The sequence below is a fragment of the Populus nigra genome, chromosome 11 (genome assembly GCF_951802175.1).
Source record: "Populus nigra chromosome 11, ddPopNigr1.1, whole genome shotgun sequence".
NCBI classification, from domain to species: domain Eukaryota; kingdom Viridiplantae; phylum Streptophyta; class Magnoliopsida; order Malpighiales; family Salicaceae; genus Populus; species Populus nigra.
This window is the reverse complement of record NC_084862.1, coordinates 10,357,715-10,368,168: the sequence shown is the minus strand read 5'-3', so window position 1 is coordinate 10,368,168 and position 10,454 is coordinate 10,357,715. Positions and strand designations below refer to the sequence as shown.

At 34.1% G+C, this 10,454-nt stretch overlaps 1 protein-coding gene across 2 annotated transcripts; it reads left to right on the top strand.

Moving 5' to 3' along the window:
• The first annotated feature begins 6,071 nt into the window (after positions 1 to 6,071).
• On the top strand, positions 6,072 to 10,454 carry LOC133668589 (uncharacterized). 2 transcript variants are annotated; one of them, XM_062088538.1, is made up of 4 exons: positions 6,072 to 7,671; positions 9,253 to 9,327; positions 9,789 to 10,115; positions 10,258 to 10,454. In XM_062088538.1, exon 1 carries the CDS (start codon positions 6,217 to 6,219, stop codon positions 7,603 to 7,605), a length of 1,389 nt encoding a protein of 462 aa, XP_061944522.1. In that variant the 5' UTR covers positions 6,072 to 6,216; the 3' UTR covers positions 7,606 to 7,671; positions 9,253 to 9,327; positions 9,789 to 10,115; positions 10,258 to 10,454. The 2 variants fall into 2 exon arrangements, with proteins under 2 accessions (XP_061944522.1, XP_061944520.1); XM_062088536.1 differs by lacking the exon at positions 10,258 to 10,454 and having other exon boundaries at positions 9,789 to 10,178.

Below are 10,454 nucleotides of genomic sequence, written 5' to 3'. Positions count from 1 at the left end.
TGATAATACTAAATAACTTATAAGGATGATAATACTAGATAACAATTTCTTTTCATGACATGAGACATTTCCCCTCTAAAGAACAAAACCTTGGCCATAATACTAGACAAAACAATAGTGTCGTCTGTGTTTTGCATTGAAAATTGGCCACTAGATTAAGAAATAATGGTATGTCTAAAGTTGAAACTGGATAGGCTATGTTGATGTCTAGATTGAGACAAGCTCGATCTCCAGGTAAATGTTGTCATTTGTAGAATCTTGCGTAGGGTCACCAAAAGAGCGTGTAAATGCGAATGGCACTTCGTCTCTGAATAACAGAGGATGTTTGTCAATTTCTGTGCCGTTCTGAGACTTTGTTAGTCCTTCTAGTTCAACTGAAACTTCTTTCATTGTAGGTCCTTCTTTCCATTCAATGTCAGACAGCTCTTTGCAAGCCTTGCAGCAGCAAAATATCATCTCTCTTTGCTTCCGCTTCAACTTGAGGATCTGTCATCTCAAGCAGTTTGTTTATCATCCCTCATCGAGGATATGAAGTGTGCAACCAGATTGATTTCTTCGTCATTTCCTGTGAAAGACGGTGGTTTTTCCCCAGTTAAGAGCTCTCTACAAGCACTACTCCAAAACTGTAAACATCACTTTTATCAGAAAATTGACTTGACTGGAAGTACTCTGGATCCAAATAACCAAATGTTCCTTGCACTGCAATTGTTATGCGTGTTTTATCGAATGGAACTGTTATTGAAGTCCCAAAGCCAGAAATTTTTGCACTAAACTTGTCATCCAATAGAATATTGGAAGATTTGATATCCCGATGAAAAAAGGGGATTGAGGCTGCAGAATGCATACAAGTAAGAGCTCCAGCCACCTCACATGCGATTTTGAAGCGAATTTCCCATCAAAGTGAACATTCTTGTTCTTGATTATGGATTGGGAACGAATTCATAGACTAGAAGTGGAGCCTCAATTTCCGAACAGCAACCCAGAAGTTTTACTACGTTCCTATGATTGATTTGAGATAGAACGCTAACTTCGTTGATAAATTGTTTGACCTGGCTTTTGTCGATTGCTCTTGATCTTTTGACAGCAACCAGGCTACCGTCAAGCAGCATTCCTTTATAAACCGTGCCATAGCCTCCTCGACCAAGAATCCTACTTTGATTGAAGTTATCGGTTGCACTTAGCAGCTCGTCTGCGCAAAATAATTTAGTATTTTTGCCTCTGCCAGAAGATGTAAATTGTTGTTTCAACAATAAGCCACCATTTTGTTTTAAAAAAATTTGCATGCGTTATTTTGTATTTTCTTTTCTTTAAGAATAAATAGAAGTAGTATCCAAAAAAACCAAACACAAGAGCCCCACACCAATTCCAACACCCGAATCAGATGAGAAATTTGCATTAGATTTGTGAAATTAAACATAACTAGCTAACAAATTAATAATGAAGAGTTCTTTAATCAACTGCTGCTTGAGTACATGCACATTAACGTTGAAAACATAGTTTTATAACTAATTAAAAGCAAACCAAGACTCTGTTTATCAAGAAGGATGGATAGTAGGAAGGATGAATTAAATAAAGTGAAGGGATGGAGAGAAGACTTACGCATGATGATCAACTTTGAGAAAAAAAACTCCTTGGACTCATGGGGCAGCTCTCATCTCGTAGTGGTTAACAGTTGAACTTTGAGAAATATTGTTTGCTTCCATTATGCTTTGTGGCATATAACTCTCCCATTTTACCAAGGGTATCTCCCTCTGCTGGCATATAACTCATCAGGGAAATCACACCATTAGCAATCTGGTTTTCGCTTGGACATGCACATCTTATCGGAACCAGCAGCTCGGCTCCCACTGGAATGTCTTCACCATCGTAATAATTTTGGCTAATCATGGCCGGGCAAGTGCTAAGACCTTGGTAAGTCTCTTTTGCAAGAAGATAACATGTATCGTTTCTTTTGACAGTGTTATGATCATTTTGTTTGGGGGAATTGTAGTGTCTGAAGAAATGTTGTTTTTCGCCCCTATATCGGAAGCTTCAGATCTCGAAGGAGAGGCAACGTTTACTGGGGCATACGAGATTGAAAGGTAACAAAGGATTGTCATGTTTGAGGGCTGCTACAGAGATATCCTTTTGAAATTGAAGGGTTTGCGCTGCAGTTTAGCTGCGTCTCATCAATCTAACTAATATCAAGAAAGATCTACGCTCCTTTTTATTTCGGATTTGCCCACGTCCTCCATGATTTTCGAACTTCAAACCAGAAGACTAAAAACTTTGACCATGGTCTGCTGGTGCTAGAATATAACTATTGGTAGAATTGTTAGTGATGGAGGTGATTGCTTTCATGATCTATCATCAATATAATTGGTCCTGGAAAGAATGAATTCAAAGATGGAAACCCGCACGCAATGAACTCGCAATCGCTGCCCGAGGATTTCAAGTTTCTAGATATTAGAAGTATGGAATTCAAGTTTTTTCTTGAATCGAAAATATGATTTTGAAGTTAGATAAGAATTTAGGAGTCTTATGAGCAAGCAGGTTAGTTCTTTTTTGAGAAAAAAAAGACTAAAATATAGGTTTTGAGGGTGACCAATTATATTTGCCAGACAAGATGCTAGATTCCAACAATTTTATGAAGGAAACCGTGTACAGCAATATATCAATATTATGTGCAGTGCCTGTTTGAGAGTCGGTTTTCAATTGCATTTGAATGCATTTTAAAAATATATTTATTTTGAAAAAAATAGTAAATTAATATTTTTTAGTGTTTTTTAATGAATTTGATATGTTGATATCAAAAATAATAAATAAAATAAATTATTTTGAAGTATTTTCAAGCAAAAAACACTTTTAAAAAGCACTATACATCAGTGTGTTTGGTATTGTGGTAGCTTTTGTAGTTGTGGTTTTAAAAAAATTATTTTATAAAAGATACTTTTGGTTGAGATTGATTTGATATTTATATATGTTTGGTTAAAACTGTGGTTGAAATTAAGGTTGAACAAAAAATAGTTTAATATGTTTGATAAAGAATGTTTTTCAAATTGAGGTTGTAAAATAACTAAAAAAGGTATATATTAATATTAATGATTTTTAATTTAAATATTGTAGATTTAACTACTGCTAATACATCTTGAAATAAATAACACTTTATATAAAATATTTTTTATTATTACATTAAACTATTTACAATTCTATCACATACAAAATTCATCCGACAAGGACTACAGTTTCATGGTTTTTTGAGCTTGTAACAAAATCAGGTAAAATATTATCAGGAACAAAATTGAAATTACAATCAAATTCTGCAAATGCTATGCCATGTGATCTCCTTCTAATTTATATATTGTCATTAAATAATGTTAAACATTATTTTTTTGAATAAAACATAATTAAAATAAAAAAAATGGATTTATTTTTTCTGAGTCGGATTCGGTCCAATACATTTAGGTTCGGACCGGACCCGGTCCAATCATGAATAGTGGAGACTATTCACAGGAAGTGCCGAGTGAATTTCACTCCGCACTGTTCACTTACTTAGTAAGTGAACAGTGCGGAGTGAAATTCACTCCGCACTTTAGTTGAGAAGCAGCTTGGAATAGCTTTTACTTCATTTGCGTTTTCAACAAAAAATTAACTGGGATCCACAAACAATAAACAGCTGTTTATATGTTACCAAATATATATTTTTCATGATTTATTTCAAACGCAGAAACAACCATGGAAACAAACACATTCTAACAAACACACACTTTAAAGTGGCATCAACCTCAATTTTTTAAAAAAATTCATCTAAGGTCAGGCTTAGATTACAACTCATGCACTTATGGTTCTAACATGTCTAATTTTTCTTTTCAGTGCTTACACGTCCCCATACTTGCTAGAGCATGGGACTAATCCCATTCGGGTTTTATGACTCACCCTTCTAACAAATACGCTTTCTAGAAATTGAATTTTTGTTCTCATCCTTATTAAGGTCTAGTGGCACTAGTAAGGGCGAGTAAGAAAACTAATAAACCGATTAAATCAAGAAAATAAAAAAATAATTAAAAAAAATGAACCGAGAAAAAAAATCTAATGAATAAATTAGAAAATCTTAAAAAAATCCAGTTTGGTTCGATTTTGGTTCTAAAAATTCAAAACTAACAAAATTAGACTAAACCAAACTGGTTCAACGTAAAACTAAACCTAGTATAAAATAAAAACAAGTCTAAGTCTCCAACCTTACCTCATTACCAATTAATAGTTGCCCCCTCTCCTTCTACTCTCTCGATCTCGCCCTAAACTTCTTCTTCTTCTTTTATTTTCAAGAATGTCATAACCTTTGGCATAGACTTATAAATCTTCTTCTATATTTCAGATGTATGGACTTATTACTGCCACCATAGCAACTATCATCACAATATATGTTACCATTCAAAGGTGCCATCTAAAATGGTATTAGATCTTTTAAAAAATTCGTACTAATCTGTGTATTGAACACATGCATGCTAAAATTTTATTTACTTTTGTCTCCGTAGAAGAATAGGGACTATTTGCTCCAACTTTTTTTTTTTTCACCCTTATTCTTACTTATGTGCTTCTTGTTGTTAAAATATAACTTGTATATTAGATAATTAAAGAGAATTTTATCTTACATTAAAAGATAAGATGTTTTGTTGTTCTTTATCATATGAGAGACACCAAATCAATATATTTGGATGTTAGAGGGAAGATTAGGAGGGAAAGTCAAAATTAATATATATAATGGCACTTGACATTTAGGAATTTGACATTACGTAACATAAATGATTTTTATTATTATTTTTAGAATTAATTAATTTAATAATTATACATGACACCTTCTGCTGATTTGCTCAAATAATTTGAATGACGAGTTTCATTTTCAACTCTATAGACATATTGGTTTGAAAAGATGTGTCTTTAAATTTTAAATATACATTAGCTTGCAGAGGTGTGCCTCTAAACTTTACAAACACATTGTTCTGAAAGGGTTTTATTTTTTTTTATAAATATCAGTTTGATGTTGACAGAAATTAATTAAAAAACATCTTCTTCTCTCCCTATTTTTTCTCTACAAACTCTCTGTTTATATTTTTTTAGAAACAAAATAGAAATTCTTAATAAACTTATAAAAGTTGTTGTCTATAAGTTTAAGGTTTTGTTGTATCCTGAAGGTATATTACTTTATCACTGCATCAAATATAGTGGGAGCAATTAATACCTTAAAAATAATGATCTTCACGCCTCAAAGTTTGTTTGTTATACACACTTAGAAAAAATAATAATAAAATGACCTGATTTAATCCGGATTAACCTGCCAAATCCATAACTTTTATCATGAGACTAAAATAACACTATAGAGATCAAATCAAGATTAATTAGAAAACTTAATTCTCAATCTCTCCTACATGACTCATTGTTGAACGATGAGATTTGTAAAAATTTTAATTAAAAAAATAATACAAAAAATAAGTCAAGTAAACTCGAATTAACCCTTTAAGCACTATTCTCGGATCATAAAGATGAAATAACATAATAAAAAGCAAACCAAAACAAATCATGAAGGCTAATTCTTAATCAAACACAATATTAAATAATGAAATTAAAAAACAAACTCAAATAAAAAAAAACTGAGTCAACTAGGTTAACTTGCCAAATCTATAATTCAGGTCATGAGATATTAACAATCCAATAAAAAACAAAGTTAATGAAAAAAAAACTTTAGTTAATCAGGTTAATCTGCTAAATTTATAATCCATATCATAATAGCGTAACGATTCAATTAAAAAATTTAATATTAAAAAAAATTAAAAAAAATATTAATTAAAAAAAAATAATTAAAAAATAAAATAAAATAAAAACCAAACATTATTTCATTAAATAAATAATTTAATAGCGCTCGTGAGAGCAGGGATATAGCTCACCCCCTCCTCTTTTAGATTTTTAGATTATAGTTAATTGGAGATGACCTAACAACGCAAAATGGCTAATGCACTTTCAATCTTTATAATAGTCGAATAAAATTAAGTTTTGAAAATAAATAAACATTAGCTACCCTCCCACACGCTGACGTGTAAAAGATATCCCCATTGCCAAAACCCTAGATTCCCAATTTAGAGACCCTCAAACAGCATCCCCCCTCTCTTTCCCCTCTCAGCAGCAGCAGTTTATGCAACTGAGAGAAAACTAACAAAAATCAACATTATAATTCTTAAAAAAATGCAAGCAATCCAACTCAATCAACAATCAAAGCCAAAACCAACACCAAAACGTTTCATAAAATCCCAAATCCCTGACTCAATCCTGAACGACCCTTCCCTTAACGCCTCCATCTCTCTCTTGCCTTCCAACTACAACTTCGAAATCCACAAATGTATCTGGCGCGTGCGTTCCACCAACGCTAAACGCATCGCCCTCCAGCTCCCTGAAGGCCTCCTCATGTATTCTCTAATCCTCTCTGACATCTTCACTGCCTTCGCTGACGTCACCCACTGCTTCGTCCTCGGCGACGTCACCTACGGCGCCTGCTGTGTAGACGATTTGTCGGCTTTGGCTCTCGATGCCGATTTATTGATCCACTACGGTCATAGCTGTTTGATACCTATTGATGCCACCAAAATCCCATGTCTCTATGTCTTTGTAGAAATCAAAATCGATGTCAGCCGTCTGATCAACACGATCAGCCTCAATTTTGGGACCCACAAGAGAAATATTGTGCTCGCGGGCACGATTCAGTTTGCTTCGGCGATCAGGGAAGCGAAACCTGAATTGGAAAATAATGGGTTTGTTGTTTTGATCCCGCAATCGAAACCCTTATCGGCTGGAGAGGTTTTGGGTTGTACCGCACCCAAAATGTCAAAAAATGTTGTTGGGAATTTGGGCTTTAGTGAGGAGGAGATGGTTTTGGTGTTTGTAGCAGATGGAAGGTTTCATTTAGAGGCATTTATGATTGCGAATCCGGGGATTAAGGCATTTAGGTATGACCCTTATTTAGGGAAGTTGTTTTTGGAGGAGTATGATCATAAGGGAATGAAGGGGGTAAGGAAAAAGGCGATAGAGAGGGCAAAGGGAGCGAGGAGTTGGGGGGTTGTTTTGGGAACTTTGGGAAGGCAAGGGAACCCGAGGATACTGGAAAGGTTGGAAAAGAAGATGGGGGAGAAAGGGTTTGATTATATGGTTGTTTTGATGTCAGAAATTAGTCCGGGTAGGATTGCATTGTTTGAGGATTCGGTTGATGCTTGGATTCAAATCGCTTGTCCTAGGCTTTCTATTGATTGGGGGGATGCTTTTAAGAAGCCATTGTTGACGCCTTTCGAGGCAGAGATTGCGCTCGGGGATTTGGCTGGTTGGTGGGAGAAGAGTTTGGTGGTGAATTCAGGGTGCGGTGGTGGTGGGAGTGGTTTGGGATGTGGTCAGAAGAGTGATGGATCATGCTGTGAATGTAGCAACGGGGATGCGAAGGGTGTGGAGAAAGATTTTGGTGGGGAGTATCCCATGAATTACTATGCTCAGGATGGGGGGGAATGGAATTCTTCTTATGTGAAGAAACCAACTCGCCCAGTGCGGAGAAATGTTGTCTCTTCTATCAGAAATGATCCTGCTTCTTAACATCACTGGACACATAAGACTGTAAACTAGTGCACCTAGGAATGGTGCTGAGGTTTCTTACTACTAGTAAGCTGTCAAACTCCTTCCATGTGTTTAATCTTCTATAGCTAATATTTTAGCATATGAAAGTTGCTTTCATTTTCTATGAAATGATTCATTTGTAGTTTAGGAACTAATATGAACTATGAAGGAATGATTGACTTTGATTTCAGTAAATGCTGAATGTGTTTAGATACGTGAAAATAACATATTGTTTACATTACTGCAACTATTATACAGTGAGGTTCTGTATTATGTTGAGAATAAACTACCCTTAATATCTTGTTAGTTTTAGGCCCTGTTTGTTTCATGGAACGTTGTTTTCTGGAGACCATTTCCAAACTTTTTCATGTTTGCTTACCATTAGGATTAGAAAAGTTGGTTAATGGAAAACACTTTCTGGTCAAAGTAAAATGTGGTATGGATTCCAAGGAAGTATTTTCTTTTATTTTGGACAGAATATACTTTCTAGAAATTGCACATAAAAATAAAGTGAAATGACTAAATTACCATTACAATGTCTTTTTCTTATCCTTTTCTTAATTGAGATTTTTTATATTTATCAGATTTAATACTTATTTTTTTTATGCAATTTGTTTTATTTTAAATAATTTATGAAATTAGAATATTGTTTTTCAATTTTATCATCTTTTAACTTTTTTTATCTATTAGATTTGATCTCTATTCTTTGATTGCTATTTTTTAATTTGAAATAATTTATGAAATTGATTTTTTTTTCAATTTTATTTTTTTTCAATTTTTTTATTTATCAGATCTGGTTTTTATTTTTTTAACAAAGTTGAAAAAAAAATTAAAAAATTATTTTTCAATTCATTTTCCATGACACTGCTTAACATTAGAAAATAATCACTTTTCAGAAATCCACATTCCAAAAAAAAACTACTTTCTGACAAACAAATAGGCATGAGTGTAAACTGAGAGAGAGAGAGAGAATTTCTTTATATTTGTTGAGGTTGGACGGAAAGAATATTTTGAGAAAAAGAAATTACAGGGTCATGTTTCTTTATATTAGTTAATGACTTAAAACTTGTAGTCATTGTTAATTTTGGTGCTCTGATTGAACAATCCTGGGATGTTCTGCATAGGCTGTCATGGGAAACAGACTTTGACTTTTTTGATGAAGAAAGATTTTCTAGTAATTGGAACACAATGTGTATACACGCCTTGCTTACTTGCTGGATAAAAAATGTTGATTTTGATGTATGGTGTTAATGGAATACGTGGTGGAAGTTGCAACTCCTGGATAAGATTAGAATGTTTGTATGCTAAAGCAACTACAAGGGAATAGGACTCTTGTGTGGACGTGAAGTGGTACCATGTTTCACTACAATGCACATGAATGCTAGGTTAGAATTTTTAATAAAATTGTACTACTGAACATTCTACCATGACAAATTTGATGAGCAAATGCGAGCTATTGATTCTTAAGCTACTGAATATTGTGCCTGAGTTAGTTGCATGGGTTAACACAAATTTCAACGCATATAAAGCACTAAAGCATAAAATACTAAGTGCATATTGGTATCATAATTAGCATCTTGTTATACAGTGTTTTTAAGTTCTTGTAAACTTTGCAATAATATGCAGGTTGACACTCGGCTGCACCCAGGTCCCTCTCAAGTCCACATCTAAATAGAAGCCCCTCAAGTGGGATCTACAACGGTAGCCACTCTTCTATATCAAAGGACATATCAATGTCAATCAATATGATGCATTTGAGTAGGTCCACACCATTAGAAAAATCTGTATTCCACCTCTTATGGCTGGCTTTTGTTGGGTCCATACATGGCACAGTATATCTTTACCTTTTCCATTCAAGTAAAATTTTAGTTGGGTTGAACAAATGAGCTTTTACTAAATCCAGATATTACACTATCAGATGTTGTTGCATTGAGTATCTCACAATTTCATGACAAACTTTACATCTTGTATCGTTAAATTCAAATAAATGATGCACAAATCTTGATTCTTCACTCCACAATGTCTCAACACCAGAGGCAGAAAGGATTTTCTTGTCGGTCAGATGATCAGGGAGATGTTATCATGACAATTTAGAAACAAAAACAATTGTGGTGCCAGTCTGGCATTATAAATCTAATTTTTTTTCCTTCTTTCTTGAATAGTGTGGATCTCTATGCGTGGAAGGGCATTCGATGCCAATCATCAAGAACTGATGCAGAGCACTAGTACTTCTTCTCCGCTGTTCATATAAAAGGAAGTTTAGATAAAGCATTTGAGAGCTCAACAAGAGTAATCCTTGTTGCTTCATTGGAACGCTCTATCGACCATACTAGATCGTGGATGATCGAACCTCCACTTCTTCAAGGTGTGCTTCAGAATTTCCGAAAGCAGATATTACCCTTTTGGATATTATTGAATCACGGCTTTATGACAAGCTTCGTATTTGGTGGATGCCACTGAGAGAATAGTCAATTTCAAATAACTTGTTGGTAAGTTTTAAGCATATGTTCTTGCTTTGGTTTCGAGAAAGAATTGAGGGACTTTATTTCTCAGATACACTTTTTTTTTCCTTATAAAATCTCTTCTTCAAGGTGTGCACCAAAAACTTAAGCATAATCTCTTGATCCTCAGGTTGGATTGTTGGGAGAACCATTTAGATGTTGTGACTAATATGTTGAACCAGCCGGTCCTGACAAGTTATATAGAAGGGCACAAGTTTTGGTGCCGCATACCTGTTGCGGTTCAGATATCAATAAATTGGATGCGTTGTTTAATAGAATTAATTGATAATCATGCGTTAATAAAAGAGATATGGATATAAAGAACTA